Source organism: Haliotis asinina, chromosome 2 (assembly GCF_037392515.1).
Source record: "Haliotis asinina isolate JCU_RB_2024 chromosome 2, JCU_Hal_asi_v2, whole genome shotgun sequence".
NCBI lineage: Eukaryota > Metazoa > Mollusca > Gastropoda > Lepetellida > Haliotidae > Haliotis > Haliotis asinina.
Genome location: NC_090281.1, coordinates 9,519,329 through 9,539,756, shown reverse-complemented (window position 1 = coordinate 9,539,756; position 20,428 = coordinate 9,519,329). Strand labels below are relative to the sequence as shown.

Below are 20,428 nucleotides of genomic sequence, written 5' to 3'. Positions count from 1 at the left end.
TTTTGTTTTGTGTGTCTCTGTGTTGGTTTTCGAGGTAATTCTTGAAAGTAGAAGTCACCTCATTGTGTTTGTGGTTTCTTACATTCAACATTACATTCAACATTACTCCAGGTATAAGAAACTTTCAAAGCCTGATGAATTTCTTAAACCCATTTTTTACTCATCTACTGGTTTAAAGTTAAGAACTGTTTGGCTACAAATGTGTAGAGAATAAGGGCCAGGCATGTAAACATCTGAGACTGGAACCCACAGCCCTATTGCACGGACTGAGGTTACAGGAAGCGACAACTACACCGGAAGCTGTCAAAACCAGCATCTATCCAATCCGGCAAGTTGTCAACACCAGCATGAAATCTCAGTCCCATCCATAACTTGTACATTAATCATCAGCTGTACAATAGGGCACATTGTCTAAACCGGATTATTTCTTCAGTTCAGATGAGCGCCTCAACTAAGTCAGTGAGTCTGACCACCCGACCCCTTGAAGGAGAGTTCTATGGATACAGCATATTGTGAGAGACGTGTTTCAGGTGTAGCTACTAACACCTTATCCAGTATTGTACGTCACTTGCTTGTTAACTTGTGTTGTTAAGATTTCATGGATAGCCTACTCTGGTTCGTTTGGCTCAAAAGGGGACCATTGAATTGCAATGTAACTCGAACACCAACAAGATTGAGAACTTTATAGATAACAACTTCTTTATTGCGATAGTGCGACGTTTCGGTATGGATTCTTTCACCGTTGTCAAGCAGGTGTTATCCATAACGTTTGTAAATCTTGTACTCCCCAACTTCTAAAATGCCACTCAAAAAGGTTATCGAACACCAATAAGCATAACATACTCAAGGAAACGCTGATCACAATGAAAACATTATACCAACTCTGAGCGTCCTGATAATGAAAACAAATTATTTTACAGACTATCATTAAAATACTGACACAGTTCACTGTTTATTACGAGGGAGGAATGTAGGGAAAGGCACAACCAGGTGTTCAAGAAGCACGTGTACAAGTACCGAGAAGGTTATTTTTTTCACTTTTTTTATTGAGAAAGTTATTTACTGATTAACCCATGCTTCCGCGCACACCTGGCTGTCCCATTCTATGCACCCCTCCCTCGTAACAAATAGAGAACTATGTCAATATTTTATTGATAGTTTGTTAAACATTTTTTTTATTTTAAGGAAAAATATTCTGCGTTTCACTGAGTGTGTCATGTTTATTAGTTTTCGAGTTACATTACAATTCATTGGTCCGCTTTTGAGCCAAACCCGTGGACAGTAGTAGTGCTACATCACGGAAATATGTGTATGTGCACTGATACCTTTGATGTTTTATCACACTGTGTTGCAATTGCAATTTGGCTGATGCGACGAGGTTTTTGTCTTTGCTTGCACCTGGTGTAAGTAGGTTAACATGTCGTAATCGTTCCTTGGTATGATGATAATAAAGGAGTCGTATATCCATAGAACTCCCCTCGTGGTTCATGACAACAACTACTGAATGTCACTCCAAGCAGCAGAAGTGTTATCCGGAGAGAAACGAAGCTGCCAGCACTTCTTACGTTCAGCCTGATTCCCTACAGTAATAATACAGAGCGAATGTTCGATTTAAAAAAGTTCAAACTTCACCATGAAAACATTTGAGTCAAATGTTAAAATTCCTTTTAAAATAACAACAAACTAAACACTATATACAGTAATTATAGTATGTAATTTATTGAATAGTTGTTTGTCGGCCTTTATGACTTTTGATTTCGGTCCTTTTGACTTTTGTTCCTGGCCCATTCCGTTCTTTCCTCCTTCAGCCCATTTGACTACAACTCTTGAAATCAATGTTAAAATCGTTTCCCATTTTTCACATGTCATGATATATGATTGGACATTCATACCAAAATCGAAATTCCCCAGTGACAGATGTCCTGGAGAGAACAGCTAGAGCCGACAGATGGAAGGTCGCAGTGCGGGACGATCCGGATAGGGTCGGACGGTAGGTAATAAATGTCACTGTGGGACGATCCGGATAGGGTCGGACTGTAGGTAATTAGCGTTAGTTCTTGTTTCCCTGTCTTGCGGTCGGAATTTAGGTGACAAGTCAGCGACTGGCTGGATCCGAGTCAGTTGTAAAAGGGATATTCATGTTAGACTGCGACATGCATGTTTTATTGATTACACCTTTTAAGAACCTTTATTTAGAAGCATGTACAACGTGTATGACACCGCCGCCACCCCCTCCCCTCTTCTCAACCCCCAGCCCCCGTATAAATTATTTTAAGTTGGAGTGAACCACCCTGCAAGCCATGATGCCATGTACAAAATCAATCCCCCCACCCCTACCCTTCCCATTCCCATGATATGTACATGTACAAAATTGCTGACCCCCAATGTACATATGTACAAAATATTATTACAGTCAGGCCGCGTTAGTCCGGACCCCGACAATCCGATTCCCGCGATATCCGAACAGTAGCTGGCTGTAACCAATCTTGTTTACTATATAAACTCATTACCTGTTGATTCAGTAATCCGATGCTTCAGTCTCCGTATCCGAACGTTAATTAGCGGTAACAGATTGGCTAATTACACATGGTTTTGCTTCATTAATCCGGCGGTACATCAAAAAGGTTCGGATAATAGTCTTACCTTGTGCGCGTCTGTGATTAGCGCTGGTCTACATCGGCTGGCTTCAATTGTAATTGTTAACTGAGGTGACACCTCTGAGTTGAGCATGTCATTAGTTTGTGATTTTAATCAGTTAATAGGTTTCACTTTTGTTTAGTTAGAGTAATACCTGTCATGTTTCCTTGCTGTATAAAATACCGATCGAGTCAAAATGAGGTCAGCTGCACTTGACACTTGTCAGTCACAATGTACTTCTCCAGAAAAAAAATATCCGCCCCCTTCATGAAACTAATCACACTATGACACTGCGTAAAAATAAATGATACTTTATGAAACTAGATAATGTTATCTGACATTTCATAAAAATATATGACACAATATGAAACTAAATGACGCCACATGACGCGTCCTGAAAATATGATACACTTATGAAACTGAATGACTCTCTTTGACACTTCTTGGAACTAAACGATCCCACATGATGCTTATGAAAATAAATGACGCTTTAAGAAAATACTTGTGCTGTTTCACATTTCATGACTTTAATTGACGCTACATGGCACTTATGAAACTTAATGACGCCACGTGAAAGTTAATGACACTTTTTGAAACTTAATGACTCCACATGAAACTTCATGGCAAAAAGGCGTTTTATGAAACTGCATTACGTTCTATGACACTTCATGAAAATACATGCGCTATTTGGCACTTCATAAAAGTAAATGACGCTACATGACACATATGAAAGTAACTGATTGCACGTGTCACTACATAAAAAAGTAAATAACGTTACATGACACTTCATTTAACCAAAGTGAGTAATGATTCTCTTATTCGTATCGCTCCATCGACCCATCGATATTTCTCCTACTTACTGCGACACATTACAATTGACCCAGTAGTGACATTGTCACTAGCGTGTGAACGGAGATCTACAAGATCTACAAGGTGCAAGTATTAATCTTACTTTTGGGTGAACTTTCACCAAAGATAAAATTAACATGCTTGAACATGACCTCTACTTTTTAAGTGCATTTATTAATTAATTATCAGAGGAGCTAAAAGGTGCTTGTCACGAGCTGGTGGATGGGCTTTTAAGGTTTAAGTACGTCACTCTTTTCGGTTTTTAAGCGCATTCAGTAACATCAACGCAAGAAATTTAGAGAAACAAAATGCTCCTTATATTAAGAGGACTGTTGAACGTTTGTCTTGTCTCACAGCTGTGATTTCTGACGCGGAAAACCCTTGAACAATTGCTCTACTAATACACGCCCGCTTTCATCACTGGCCTTTTATTCTCAGCTGATAGATGTTCAGGGATGTCAAAGTCTTGAGGTTAGAATTGGACCGTGCATTTCGACAACATTCCCGTCTGTTGTCACCAAAACAGGACGGTATTGGCAGTGTTGATGCTTGAAGGCTGTTTCCCTGACAGATCAACTGATTGAGTGAGTGAGTGAGTGAGTGAGTTAATATTTAACGTCACATCGGCAATATTGCAGCCATATCGTGATGAGAACATACGTGACATAAAAACGAAATATCTATGCATATTATGAAGAACCTGTCGACGAAGGACAATAATACCACTAAACTATCACAGTTAGTATTTAAAACTAGCATGGAAACTTTAAAAAATAATAGTATCACTATTTGGACAGTACAATGTAAAAACAGGCCATAGATCGCCAACAACCGAAGGCAAATGACCATACTAGGCATACTAGGGACCATGGGGACTTACAGTACCTCTTCTACCTGCATGGTTCCTAGCTGGATTTACACCATCCCCTCAGCTGCTGGCGACTAAAAAAGTGGAAGATTAAATCTGACTTCAACTGTTTTGGGACTTACGTACCCTCTCAGGAGGACAATAATTTTACGGTACTTCAACCCCCTCCGAGAATACAGCCACTAACAATCGCAGTTGCTAATTCAACTTCCAATCATAAAATATTTATCTATTTACAAGTCATGTAACAGGTCCAATTCTTTTATAAACGCAATGACTAAATGATGACTAACTTTACTGAAAAGATCCTTCATAGTTCTTGATTTAAAATAGTTATCCCTTATGATAGAATATTTAACACAGTCAAGCAAAACATGCTTGACTGTGATTCTTTCATCACAAGGGATACAAAACGGAGGATCTTCACCTTTATGCAAATATTCATGTGTATATCGTGTGTGGCCAATACGACATCGTCGCATGAGGACCTTCAAATCTGGACTGACAACCCAAGTAGGTATAACCAATACACGGTTTTATTTCATGTAATTTATTTATACCTACTTGAGTGTCCCACCTCTTCTGCATCAGACCACGGATGTAAGACTTAATGGTAGCTTTATATCAGTGTATGGAATAAGAAGTGGTGTCACAGATTTGTTGAGTGCTGTTCCCAGAAGTGCCCTCGTGGTTGGGTAACCAACAAAAGACGATGTCGTATTGGCCAGTAGCAAGATCATGATACAATTCAATAATTTCTAGTAAAAGTAGATGTTTACAAGAAATATTTTTAATCGCCTGAAGGCAAGAAAGAGAGTCTGAATAGATTATATATTGTTTAGGTTTGGGGTGTCTTTGTGTAAATAAGGGTTTGTAATTGCTATATTTAGTTTTTTAGTATATTCTTGTTTATATTGTAATTCATGAGTGTCTGATTTTTTAAATGAAGTTAATGTTAGGTCTACTTGTGGCCTAACCAACTGCCAAGGAGAAGAAAGAAGACGGGAAGGAGCTATCCAGCTCTATGCCGGCAGCAGAAATGAGAGGTTTAATTCTTAACGCAAGAGGTGAAACAAGAGAGGATTTCGTATTGTATAAATCTCACACAGAGGATTGAAAACACAGTTATAGGCAGGGTTTGACTCATTTGAATATAGTTTTGTTATATACTGTAAAGCTAATTTTATACGTCGCTGCTCAAGAGATGGTTCATCAGCCTCGACATGCAAGCTGTCAACTGGTGAAGTTCTAAAGGAGCCAAGGCAAAGTCTTAGACCTTGATAATGGACAGAATCTAATAGTTTTAAGTTGCTCTTGCAGGCTCCATCATATACAATTGATCCATAATCAACCCCTTACTTGGGTTGTCAGTCCAGATTTGAAGGTCCTCATGCGACGATGTCGTATTGGCCACACACGATATACACATGAATATTTGCATAAAGGTGAAGATCCTCGGTTTTGTATCCCTTGTGATGAAAGAATCACAGTCAAGCATGTTTTGCTTGACTGTGTTAAATATTCTATCATAAGGGATAACTATTTTAAATCAAGAACTATGAAGGATCTTTTCAGTAAAGTTAGTCATCATTGAGCCAGGAATCTAGGCAAGTACTCCACTGATTTTGAAATGACAGAAACATCATCAGTCTCAGCATCGTTTTCAAACGTTCGCTTTGTTTTTTAATGGGGGTTTGAAATGCCATTATCATATAAATAAAGTTTCGTCAACCCTACTCCCCACCCGCCACCGAGTGCCAATGTTGCCAGCGGATGTCCAACAGGCAGATACTAGGGATACAGGGATGATATACACCAGTAGAAAGATCTACCGGTTTGGCCGATGAGCCATTGCCTTCTGGCACCAGCATGTAGGCAAATCTTTCTCAAATATGACAATATGTGTATCATATTAGCTATATACAAGTTACAAAAGAGATCAATTGTGCTTGTCACAAAACCAAACCAAACAATGATAGAGCAATAAAGTTTTAGTGCTCAGGGCTTGGCATGACCAGCCGATTGACTGAATCGGGCCCATTCAACCACCCGTCTAGGGCCAAAGTGATGTGTTGAGCAATAGGAACAATGGTCCTGCTCCCATGCCCTCAACCACCAGGATCCCTTCCTCCACCGATATAGGGCCGCAACCCACGGCAAACGGGTTGGTGGACCAAATATCCCCCCGGGTCCACAGCGGGGATGAACGGCTCTCAGCGTTACCCAGCACCCACCACGAGGAAGTGGCCGTTCACGGGTGCCCCTGACAGATCAAACGGACAGGGTCATATCATCCTGGAGGTGAAATCATGGATAGCGTTTGCCGTTCCATTGTAAGTTTGCCATTTCTGCCATCATGTATTATATACTAGCCATATAAAGAAACCGTGCATTGTCAAAATATTATCCCACTTACTAAGTATGATAACAACGTCAAAGGTCAATATAGACTTTAATGGAGGAATCATGAGACCATAAGAAGTCGGGGGAATTTCAACTGAAAAGTCAATCACAAGCGGGACAGGGGTCAAACGACAATGTCACAAGCTCAATAATGGCTGTGTCCACCATCGGCATTGAGAACAGCAATGCGTGGACGAGGCATAAAGCCTACCAAACGTGCAAGGAAGGCTTGTGGGATGTCACGCCAGATTCTCTCAAGTTCTGTTGCAAGGTCAAAGACGTTATCTGGCGGATGAGGAAGACGGCGTAGACGTTGATCCATCTCGTCCCAAACTCACTCTATCGGGGACAGATCCGATGAATTTGCAGGCCAGGGCCGTAAGTCAACGTTGCAAGAAATCCATAGCAATACTTGCCGTATGAGTTCGGGCATTGTCCTGTTGGAATGTTAACCCAGGGCCATGACGTTGCAGAAAACGAATTGCCACAGGTCGGACAATCTGATTCATGTAACCCACACCAGTTACGCTGCCCTGAACGATCACCAAAGAAGTTTTTGGCGTACTGTTATTCAACCACAAATCAACACGGAACCACCACCACTGCGATTCCTCTCAAAGGCACAGGTCTGTGCATACCGTTCTCCCACGCGTCTATAGGCACGTTGACGTCCATCACTATGGGAAATTTGTAACCTTGAATTATCTGTAAAAACATTTCTTCCACAAAACAAGGGTCTATTGACATGATTTCGGTACTACATTAGGCGAGCTTGTCGATGACGTTGTGTCACGGTAGGTCGTATGGCGCGACGTCGTGGTCTGATCCCATGATGACGTAAACGTCGTCGAACTGCGTTGGGGTGAATACGGCGAAGTCCTGGGATGGTCCGGGCAGTCATCACTGCAATTTGAAACATGTGGCGAATATGGGTCACCCTTATCCATCTGTCCTATGTTGGAGTTGTTAACTAGTAGCGTTTCAAGAGTGCAGAAATGGTGTTCTGATGGCAGTGAAAAGGTGCAGCCACTTGTTGAGACATTCCCCACGGACCATCCCAATGGCCTCAGGACGTTGTGCAGATGTTAACCTTGGCATGCTATGCATCTCAATAGCCGTTTAATTTTGTGAACGATCGCAAGGGCAGGGGTTGAGCTTTCGAAAGTGACAGTATTGTGTGGCATTCATTTGCTCTATTTCTCTCTCCCGGAACGCACGTTGGGTACATGTTACTAATCTCTGAGTTTAAATCCTTATGTGTCTACACAAGTTTGATAAATTTAGATTTTTAACGTTTGTATGCACAGTTTCTTTATGTGTCTTGTATATATTAATACAGTATTTCAAGTCATTTTACATGTAACTTTCCAGGCACGATAGTGTCATGTAGAATGGGTTTGTAAGCTCTTACGAGTACCTTTATAACACCCAACATGAGTTACTCTTTGTCCATCTCCGTGGTGCAAGTAATTAAAATGCTTTCTATGTGACTCTTACTGTCACTTAATTGTCTTTCCTTAGGAAGATGTTCTTTTATTAAAGAAGCTTGAAGAAAGCAGTACAATTTTATGGTAAAATGGCATTTTTACCCACGAACATAAAAAAAAGTAACCAGTATTTGTAAAAAGTATTTGTAAAAGTATTTGTTTTTACGTCGCTTTTACAAATATTCCAGCAATATCACGGCGGGGACACCAGAAACGTGCTTCATACATTGTGCCTTTTTGTGAAATGGAACTGGGCGGACGCTTAAACCACTAGGCTACCCCACCGCCTCCTGAACCAGACTAAACTGGCCATCCATGGCCATCTGACTACAGTCGTGTCACCGAATCTAACCATGCAGTTGAATCACTAAGTCCGCTTACTTTGTCCGTCATACTACTTAGTGGATTCACCTCGGTGTTTCTTAAATAAGCTTCAGTACATTTTCTTACTTTTTTTTAAAAAAAAATCCTAATGATGCCACTTTTGAAGCATAATTTATTTCAACAACGTAGTATACTCCTCGTAATTTCGTTTCTTTTCTCGAAATTTCGGGTTTTAATACACTGAAAATACGACAAAATAATATAAATTACGAGTCAATCGAAGAGACGACAAAAGTCGAATTTTGCAAAAATAATACCAAACTTGTAATAAATAGATATTTCAATCACAAAACAATGCTCCTTGCCCAGTCACGTCAGGCTACCTGTACAACCGGAGATTGAACATGTGTTACAAAAACACACACCGACAATAAGGTATGGCCCGACGCCAAGACCTCATGCTCATTAGAGGGCAACTATCTCGTCATCATCAACAGCGCTGAAAGGAACCAGTTCATGTACGACATTGCTGGTAAGTCACATCGAACAATCAAACCATGGTTTGTGTGCATCATAGGTAGATATTGTTTGTGTCAGCATTGAATTATGAGTAGGTATACCAAATGGGTACACTGTGTGAAACCCCTTTCAGATGATGCGTACCATGATAAGGTTAAAAAGGATGTAAAACTAAACTCACTCACTGACAGTTTCAAAGACACGTGACTTAAGGGAACATCTTCAATTCCGACGTTTTATGAAAGAAACGGTAGCGGGAACATTGGAATGATAATCCTAATTAAATCAGGGTGAAGAAATAACCCCAAACGCTGCAGAGGCGTATCTCTCTTGAACTAGAAATGAAAATGACATAAATCTTGGAACTGTAACTTATTGCAAGTTCCTGAGTATTGTGTTTTCATCAAGTCTGATATGAACAAAAGTTTGTTAAACTTTGGCTGTGCAAGCACGTAAAGCAAGGGAACTAGTCTTAATTTTGTTGAATATCAATAGACAAACTGATTTTCAAACTGCCTGAAAAATATTATGTTCCAGAATATCTATTCTCACATATCGGTGAGAAATCTGTCGGGGGAACGTACCACAAGGTTATAGATAAAGTACAAAAAAATCTTCATCGAAAGATTCCTAAGGACGGGCAACCATGCTGCAAACAAAGCTGCACTGGACGATAAAACACGGATAAAGGTTATGAAATATTGGATTTAATATTGAATGATTTACGTGATCCTTCACATTGTTGTGAAGTGCTTAAATGACATGACGAAAATGGTAAAATTAACTGGGTTTCCCATGTTCGCGAGACGTTATTCACAAGTGGTTTTACCCATGCCTGGATTATGCAGTATGTTGGTGATGCCACTATTTTCATATCGACACTCAGAAGACATGTACATTCATGACATGTACATTCAGTGCAGGCAACAAATACCCAAACCATCATCATATTTCTCCCACTATTCCAGAATATAGAACCTATACGAACTAATTCCAGTGCGTAACATACACTGGACAAAAAAGTTAGGGATATTGGTATTTTTATGTTTGATATGTTATCAGTGTGGCAATGAATAATTAGATCATTATTCAAAAATGTAAAATTTGCATGTATCCCTATCTATTTTGGTCCAGTATATATCCGTGTACTTGATAATAGAAACTTATATCAATGTGTAACTTTTGTATTTCTCCTCATGATTTCAGAGTTAATCAACGACGTAAAAGAAAGTCAGTGATAATTCTGGTATAGAATCTGTTTGTTTGCACCGTGATGTGAATATTGCAGAAAATTAATACCATCTTTTCTGTATTTGAAGTAGATATTTTCTTGTACGTAATGAATACTTCTCCTTCATAAAAATATTGCAAAAAGATTAACAATACAACAAATATTTAATGCACCTGATATACATAAACTGAGTTTAACATCTATATATATATATATTTGCTAAATTATTTAGCTTAAGACCTTCTTAATATACTTTTGGTGTTGTGACAACGATTACATACCTTACAATACAATTGTACTGTGGGCCAGGTGGCCTAAAACATGGAATAAACTTGACTTAACTGTTGTACAAGCATAAATATATTTTTAAGAATTCATGTAACAGCCATTAATTGTGCATGCCTGTTGTCCATGGAGAAGATTTGTTATTTCATATATTCATATATTTTTTCTCTAGCTTGCAAGTTTTTTCGTTTGTGGAAAAAGTTATTTAATTTTCATTCTTGTGAATAAAACTTTATTGTGAAGTGCCAACCGACACAAAGGAAGTTGAAAGCGTAATATGGCAGTAATCAATAAAAAACAACCCATTCGTATTATACATTACGAGGATGCCTATTACCTTTCGCCGAATTAAAGACTAGCCTTGTGTTCTGATAGATCAGCTTAAATCTGTCATACGAAATGACAAAATTTGAAATCCGCAATGACTTTTACCGAAGGAACTTAGAATCCAGGTGTCCTGTTTAGCTTGAATGGCAGTCAGCCAGTCGTTCCGGTTTCAGACTATTTATGCAATGTAAAGGGAGAAAGTAGGACTTGTTATTTAAATTATTCAAAACACTTTTAACACTCTATTTCTTCAATCATGTACATTTTATAAAAGGCAGTTTGTGCGACTTGCAGTCCTATCAATTCCCTTCCATTACTGAAGACTATGAAGTGCTCACACAAAAGCAGTTAAAAGGTCTTATAAATGCAAGGTAAACGTATAATGTTCTATTAACCTCAAACCACTACCAATACTCTTACATTCCATATGTACAATAGAAGAAAAGAGTGAGTGAGTTTAGGTTTACGCCGCACCCAGCAATATTCCCGCTATATGGCGGCAGTCTGTAAATAATTGAGTCTGGACCAGACAATCCAGTCCCAACAACATGAGCATCGATCTGCACAGTTGGGAACCGATGACATGTGTCAACCAGGTCAGCGAGCCTGACCACCCGATCCCGTTACTGGCTTCTTACGACAAGCATAGTCGCCTTTTATGGCAAGCATGGGTTGCTGAAGGCCTATTCTACCCCGGGTCTAGAAGAAAGGTTATTCATTCCAGTGTTTTGAAAATATCATTTCAGAGACGATGGAAAACTCACAGAACAATATACAAAGAAAACAGAAGAACTTCCATACAAAACAGACTCTTGAGAAAAATACGAAAGGGAAAACAAAGACCTTAAATTAAAGAGACAACCTAGAATAAAAAAATAAGATGAAGATATAAGGTGATACTGCGTCACCCTGGCGACAGCCTCTTAATTATGAAAAAAACTCCCACAGCCATTTACTGAGACACTCAAAACGTAGTGTAATCCAGTTTTGAATGCTCTGGCCGAAATTGAGAAACCTCGGGACATTTTTTGCATGAATTGTCTTCCACTGAATCAACGGCTTTTGCTAAAGGCAAACTATAACATTCCCCTTTAACCGGGTGCCATTACCACAACTCTTTTACATTCCACATGTACATTAGAACCACTGGCAAGATTATTCATTCTAGTCTTTTGAAAATATCATTCAGCATGGTCTGTCTCAGGAAATAATTTTGTAAACGGTTATGCAGAATGTAACACAGCGGCTGTGGAGATTCAGGTGTTGACGGATCTGTTGGCGATGATGTATATACTCTAGTTAAACTCTGTGTGTATTCGTCTAACACACGGCAATCAGCGTTTATATATATATGCTCAGTCATTTCCCGAAAGTTCGGGCACATACGACCACCGCCAACTCTGTAGAAATCTCTAGCAGTAACACATAGAAAACCAAGGGCAGATAACTTTTGGACAGTCTGCTACCAAAATTCTAAAAATGCTGACCATCTATTATACGAAATGTGACCCATCATAATTAGTATTCAAAACACTAAGTGTTGTGTCCTAATAATAATTATTATTTAATTAATAAAATATACAGAAAATAAACACTGGTAACATATGTAATACATTTGTCACATCAGACCCTAATTTATAATGTTGAGTTCTCCAGACACGAAAAATGCCAAACATGGACAGAGGAAGAGGTGACCATAGGAACATTCCTGGTATAGTCACGCCTCACGATCAAGCTAATAACAATTATTTTAAGGCGTGAAATCTGGTATCCTCAAAGGTTTGTTCACATTCTACAATGGACAAAGAATTATTTCTCCGGACAGCTGTCATTTCCGAGTTTGAATTGTGGAGGTCAGGGTTTCCAGAAATGTAAATGTGGACCAAACTAGTGTAAATCGAGACGTTGTGCATGTTTTAAAATTGGAGTGCAGTGAAATAGCCAGTGTCATAGCAGTCTATCTTGCCAAACTAAATGAATTCTATCAGCATGTACTCTGTACTCGCATCATACATTACTTTTACTTCAATTTTTTTTGCATCTTTTACTTCAATAAAGGGTCACAGAGATTTTACGAAATCACTGACTCTTAAAAATTAGGGATTACGTGGAATTCCTGATTCCACGCATGCTGTAACTTTTTAGGTGGTCGTTAATATCATGCCTGTTCTTTGCCCAGAACTGAACTCCGTTGCTCTAAAAATATTACATACACGAATTTGGTGTACTCGAAAGCAGGTTCTTTATATAGATATTTACCCTTGTGAATATCGTTAACTTTTATTATGCACTAACTATATCAAGATTTAAAATGGTACGTATGGTAAAATTTAGACTAAACATCGGCAAAGGCTCCAACATATTATATCACATAGTGTTGCATTCTCTTTGTTGCAGTGTGAAAGTATTTGGGAAATGACTTGATGTCACGATGGTGGATATGGATAATACTCATTACTGAAACAAACCTGCGTATAAACTGCGTCTGCGAGACTATTCTTAGACATTGTAAACATTCACAATATACGTATTCACTACGCTTGTTAAAGGTCCTGAAATTATGTAGCGAAAATATTAACGAAGTTCAAACGTTTATTGATATTCCAAAACCCTGCATAATCTTCACAATATTTTTCCAGAAACAAGCATTAATTAACTTCAATGACAATTTTGCTGCCATATGAACGGTGCAAATGTGATACAATCAAGCTCTTCCCGGATGTAACTATAACAGACAAAACTCTGTTTGGAACATAATGATCTGATCTCTACATTTTGTACGTCTATTACTTTATTGTTACTATCACAATGCATTGATCAATACAATCGATGACGTGTTCAAGGAACGACATGCGCACAAGCATGGTGCATAAACATCTTCATCAACAGAATTAATCAACAATCCATCGATACGCCTAGCGCTTGATGTTAACAACATATGCCGGAGAAGGACCTTTTAACCAAACAACAAAATATGGGCATGGGAACCTACGTTTTAGGATACGCACCTGTCGTCTAAGGTACATCACGGATGCATTCGACCCGTGAAGTTTCGGGGTAGAACAGGCCTTCAGCAACCTATTTGCTTGCCATAAAAGGCGACTATGTTTGTCGTAAGAGGCGGCTAACGGGATTGGGTGGTCAGGCTCACTGACATGGTTGACACATGTTATCGGTTCCCTATTGCGCAGATCGATGATCATGCTGTTGATCACTGAATTGTCTGATCCAGACCCGATTATTTACATACCGCCGCCATATAGCTGGAATATTGCTGAGTGCGGCGTAAAGCTAAACTCACTCACTCGTTCACTCACTAAAGGTTGCATTCCTTGCGCACGCAGTAAACTTATGATCCTAGGTTCGAATCCCATTTTCATCACTCATCAGAACGTTTTTCTCTCCAGATTTCACGTCATTTACTCATAAATAATCAGAGGGACAGGCTAGATCTTAAAGTGGTTGATCATAACGCTAAAAGGTCGTGACTGGATTTCCTAGATACTGGCTAGCTTTGATTCTGTTGGTCGTACAGCCTGTAAACAGTCCTGAGACCTCTTTCTGATAACCCCATTGTGTATTTCTGATAACCCCATTGTGTAAGAGCAATGTGCCTCACAAGGACCGTTATCAATTCTTAGATGCCAATATATGTGCTTAGTAACAATTCTTCGTTTACGCATTCAATAGTGCTGGTGCATCTACTGCGCCTTGTGTGGTTAAGATAATCGATGTATCCAAGCTTTACGCTGGCAGCGCTCATTCTATAGAGATGGAGCCTAGCGACACAGCGTTGTATTAGTGTAGGTGAAAAATAGCAGGTTTAAAGGTATTCTATTTTGGTATGTTATACGTAACTATGACATGATATGACATGACTGACATCGTTGTACGTGGTCTCGACAACGTTACTAAAGTAATGTCCTTTGTATATATTTCAGGCTCTTCTCGACTTTGCGAGTACGTCATTTCCTCCCCTAAAGCAAGTCTTCATCAACAGCATGGCCTGTTCTGAAATTACTGTAGCCCCGTTTTCTAATGGACAGGTGCCCCCGTCCTTACCTACAGGGTCCCCTGCCATGTCTCGGATAGACTGTGTGTCTCTGTGTTTCTTCAGTGTATATTGTACCACCATGTTCTACAACAGGGACACCAAGTCTTGTGTCCTCATGGAAGGCTTCAATCAGACACAGCTGACTGCCACTTCCGAACCTGTAGAGCATCTCGTATTGGGCCAGTGTAAGTAATGTTTCATTGTTACGGGTTTTCACCTTGAAATTAAACTCTCGAGGGAAAGTGTTGAAGTCGTTTATAAACTAGTGGGTAAAAGAACGTGAACACCCTTATTAATGATCAATAAATTCAAAGCAAAACATGCATTTTTATGTTTTTGTACGTTTAATAAAGCCAGCACTTGTGACAATGCACCAACAGTGTATATGAAAAACAACATATCACAGATAAAAAACACGTGTCATGTAGTGGACATAGGGGCAGGAATAGATACACAGTTGACAGATACAACAAGAGTCAATCATCTCTGTGGTCTCTGTCTCTGTCATTACAAGTATCTGGTCAGGCATGCACACTATATTAGTGTTCTCAGCCCATGTCGTATACAAGTCACATCATTGGTCTGTGCGTCATATTAGTGTTCTCAGCCCATGTAGTATGCACGTCACGTCATTGGTCTGTGCGTCATATTAGTGTTCTCAGCCCATGTCGTATGTGCGTCACGTCATTGGTCTGTGCGTCATATTAGTGTTCTCAGCCCTTGTCGTATGCACGTCACATCATTGGTCTCACATTTGCAGCATGCACTCTTCAAAAATAGAAACGCAAAATGAAATTCAAAGACGATACTTACAATTTTTGTACACATATGTAAACTCAAACATTTTTAGGGTTGCACATTCTTTCTGGAATGTTTTAGAAGATCGTGCTTGATCAAACGCAATCAAAAATGATTTTAAAAGGTTTTATCTATCAGTATTGTCTTGATGTGCGTGGGTGTCATGCAGCACGAATATCAGACACAATGATGCAAAGCAGGAGTACAGCATATGTGACAATAAAAGACCCAAATGAATCTCACAATTTCATCCACGATCTGTGCAAGTACTGTCCACGAAAATGGGACGTCTCAACGCTGCCGATTGAAATCAGGAAAATTGGACGATTGCAAGCCGGCGAATCAAAGAGTGACGTGGCAAGGATAAGGATCTTTAACCTTCATCCCAGCACAACAACTCGATTGTGGAATCGATTTCGTCAAACAAATTCGACAAATGACCGTCCAAGATCAGGAAGAAATAAAGTCACCAAATCTGCCCAAGGTCGGTACATCCAGGTACCCCACCTACGTGACCGTCATCGTACCCCCCGGGACACAGCACAAGAACAGTTTGGAACCTGAAGAGTGTCATATCAGACCATCAGGAACCATGAAGTAGGAATACGTGCCAAACGTCCAAAAGTTGCTCCCTCCTTGGCACGCCTACGTCGACGAGTGAGATGGTGTAACACGGTGCTGTCATGGAACCTGGCAAACTGGAGGCGCATATGGTTTAGCGATGAATCCCGTTATCTCCTTGAGCGACGTGATGGTAGAGACCGTGTCTACAGACGCCGTCATGAAAATTTGCCGTGACAAAAGGTGAAAGAAATCCCCTGTGAACCAGCAAAACAGAACAGAGACAAGTCTAAAACATTCAAATATTGTATTATTAACCAAAGAGAGCAAGTCATACAAAGTCACAAGTCGATTTCATCATGTGTATATGATGTGTATATGTACTCCAGTAAACGCTTTCGTGTCCGTGTGCGTGTCCGTGTCCGTGTGCGTGTCCGTGTCCGTGTCCGTGTCCGTGTCCGTGTCCGTGTCCGTGTCCGTGTCCGTGTCCGTGTCCGTGTCCGTGTCCGTTGTCTACACGGCAACTAGCATTTATATATACTGTCAAAGTTTCAAGGACCTTCGAACACTTATGACCATCACCACTAACGCGGAGGGCTCTAGAACAATCTCCCGGAAGTCAACAAGTAGAAAGCCAAGGGCAGATAACTCCACACTACTGCCTTAGAAGCGTGCCGCTTTAAAAATTCTCTGCAGGAAATGTGACCCATAATAACTAACACTAAAACCTTACATAGTGTGACCCAATTACAACTGCCGCAATAATAATTAATAACAACTCAAATCACGGACAATACACTCTCGTAACACTTGAATAACACCAATTTTCCATTGATATTTAGGGTTTGCGTTTCTTTTTTTGAAGAGTGTATTTGTGTATTTGCGTACCGTCATTCGTCTGTGCCTCCTCATATGTGTATCATATTAGTGTCCACTCATGTATTTACGGCACGGCAGCGGTCTGTGGGCATTCGTATTCCGTATTCTGACTTTATGCTGTAAAAACATACAAAACAACGTGAGTGATATGCTGCTGCACATTCGTGTTCAACACCCATTTCTTGTGACGCCATGTTGGTGTTCTGCCTTAGTTTTGTCAGCTGTGGGTATTTGTTCCAGCTCCTTGCCCAGTCAAGTCAGGATATCTGTACAACCGGAGATTGAACATGTGTTACAAAAAACACACCGACAATAAGGTATGGCCCGACGCCAAGACCTCATGCTCATTAGAGGGCAACTACCTCGTCATCATCAACAGCGCTGAAAGGAACCAGTTCATGTACGACATTGCTGCAGATATTGGTAAGTCACATCGAACAATCAAACCATGGTTTGTGTGCATCATAGGTAGATAGTGTTTGTGTCAGCATTGAATTATGAGCAGGTATTCATCACTGCATTTCTAACACAGGGCAGTTTTGGACGAGCGGACATTTAGTGGGATCATCCTGGAAATGGGGAGACAACTCATCAATTGCTGAGCCAACATACTGGAGCCCTGGGGAACCGGAAGCGAATCATCCAACCAGCAGATGTCTCACCTTCTATGACTTGAACCTCTCCAACAGCTGGCACTGCGGCGAATGCGCCACTCACCTCATGGCATATGTCTGTGAAATACCAATGACCAAGTAGATGACCATTGGCACACATGGGGTGATCGGTCATTACATCTGCCAGTGTCAAGAGCAATAGTGTTATTTCTAAACCATGATTCAGCTCTGTCGTCTAAGATAACACAGCTTCTGAAACATCCAACCAGCAGATGTCTCACCTTCTATGATTTGAACCTCTCCAACAGCTGGCACTGCGGCGAATGCGCCACTCACCCCCTGGCATATGTCTGTGAAATACCAATGACCAAGTAGATGACCATTGGCACACATGGGGTGATCGGTCATTACATCTGCCAGTGTCAAGAGCAATAGTGTTATTTCTAAACCATGATTCAGCTCTGTCGTATAAGATAACACAGCTTCTGAAACATGCTACATACGCATACGGCGTAAAACAGAAACCATTTAACAATTTCCATAGTATTTTGTATTCTATGTTTCCGTGATAGGGTGACCGTCCTTCACATGCACTCTTATATGGATTTGTTTGAGAGGCATTTCACAACCTGTGGTTTAAAGTAGTGACACTATGCATGCTTGGAAACGACACAAGTATCTATACCGACACGTTGCATCTGTATAATAAAACAATTGATCATCCATAACGACTTGTCATGATTCGTTATACATTGTACCTGGAGATGTGCTTATATTTAGACTTGTGTTGTTTTAAGCGAAGGCTATAGCCCAAAACGCATCTCCAGTGTCACTGAGAAGATTAAAGAATGATCTTAAAAGCTTATTCGAGAATCGTCTGCCTTTGTGATAAAATTTCCAACATTGTGTTCAGATGTATGAAAAAGCTACCTGGCTATTGCCATTTATACCACCCTATATTTCAATTCCCCACAACACTAGACTATGGACGTGTGTATGTCCTAGTTGCAGACTCAAATAGTGTTCGTGACCGATGTGTATTACCAGATTTGTCCTAATTACCATAATCATTGTAATGTTACCACTGAATTTGTGTAGCCCTACACCGTTGTAGTGCCGTGGTGATTAGTGATATCTTTGTATTGAATTATACTGATATGTGAACATATAGAAATTTTTAGTCATTTCTAGAATACAACTGTCAAATGCAGCATATTTCTTTTCGTTAATTTGTACCACATACAGTGTAAGCTGTCAAATCCAGTATCTTTCCAGTCCGGCAAGTTGTCAACATTGACGTAAAATCTCAGTCCCATCCATGGCTTGTACATTTATCATCAGCTCTACAATCCGACTCACTGTCTAAACCGGATTATTTCTTCAGACCTAGTGAGTGCCGGTTTAGACAACTTACCACAGTACAGTTCTTTTGTGGGATTGATTTCTGGTTAACGTTTATGCTGTGCGCACAAACACACACACACACACACACACACACACACACACACACACACACACCTACATACATACGTATAGATATGCATGCGTGCCTATATGCATATATGCATACATACGTAAAGCATTGCCAACTGGGACTGTCCATATGGATATTGGTGTTTCCATAAGAAGTATCGCACTTTTTTTCACTTCTCTACCCTTTTCATGTCAAAAAAGGCTTTGTAACGTTTTGATGATTTATTATCTTATGCAAGATCGTTGTGAGTTAAAATGATCCGGGTATGATGTAAGTATGCAGCAACAGACCTGATAATATCAGAATATTGCTCTGAATTTACAATACCAAACGTGTAAGGTTTTGTTTTGGGTTCGTTATCTGCTGAGTAATACATTTATCTCTTAGTGTTGAGTAAGATTTACAGATACATCCACATGCATTTCATCGTCAGACTAAAGCATTCAGTTTACAATGCAAACACAGTCTTGGAGCATAGTCGATGTTATCATGGCAGCAAGCATCAACTGCTGTTTTAAAACTGCAATATCTAAACTGTGAATGGACTGTATTTAAACGAAAAAGTTATCATAAGATAGGCACTTTCATACACCAATGAGCGATTCGAACTCTTTATGACAAAATATTTTGAAGTTTCATTAACCTGTTACCCATGTCGTGCGCCCACTGCTGTCAAGAGCTTGAGCATAATGTGGACATTGGTTGTAAAGGGAATTTGTGCCACAACAGTACAGGGTGACTGCTGATTTTAATATTTTTTTTCAAAATTTAAGTTGCACAGATTCTGTGATTTTGCAGTAAGTAAGATATTACATCAATTATTTTGATAAGATCAAGGCGAAAATGTGTTTCCTTCATGGCTTGTGCTACAAGACAGACTTGAGCTTGAGACCAAACATTGTGTAAACATGATGCGTAGGTGTAATGATTTGCAAGTAGCTTCTATTTGTTCATAATAAAATTAACATTTCCCATACGAGCGAAAAGGGCCACTATTCTAAAAACAACAACTTTGGTTATCTTTAGATTAACTTGCATACCTGTTCTTTGACGAAGGCAAGGCATTGCTCATTTTCTGGCACTGATCAGATATCTGAGAGGGCTCATACATCGTCAGC

General features: G+C 39.9%; 1 protein-coding gene across 1 annotated transcript; it reads left to right on the top strand.

Moving 5' to 3' along the window:
* The first annotated feature begins 14,691 nt into the window (after positions 1-14,691).
* Positions 14,692-18,559, top strand: LOC137272256 (C-type lectin domain family 4 member E-like). Its single transcript, XM_067804615.1, has 4 exons — positions 14,692-14,759; positions 14,872-15,169; positions 17,463-17,645; positions 17,755-18,559. The coding sequence occupies exons 2-4, from the start codon at positions 14,932-14,934 to the stop codon at positions 17,976-17,978; spliced, it is 645 nt and encodes a 214-aa protein (XP_067660716.1). The 5' UTR covers positions 14,692-14,759; positions 14,872-14,931; the 3' UTR covers positions 17,979-18,559.
* The last annotated feature ends 1,869 nt before the right edge of the window (positions 18,560-20,428 follow it).

Coding starts and splice junctions, on each gene's coding strand:
- LOC137272256 (XM_067804615.1), top strand. CDS start 14,932: ATGGCCTGTTCTGAAATTACTGTAGCCCCGTTTTCTAATGGACAGGTG. Junction 15,170..17,462: donor GCATCTCGTATTGGGCCAGT/GTAAGTAATGTT, acceptor TATTTGTTCCAG/CTCCTTGCCCAGTCAAGTCA. Junction 17,646..17,754: donor CGACATTGCTGCAGATATTG/GTAAGTCACATC, acceptor TTTCTAACACAG/GGCAGTTTTGGACGAGCGGA.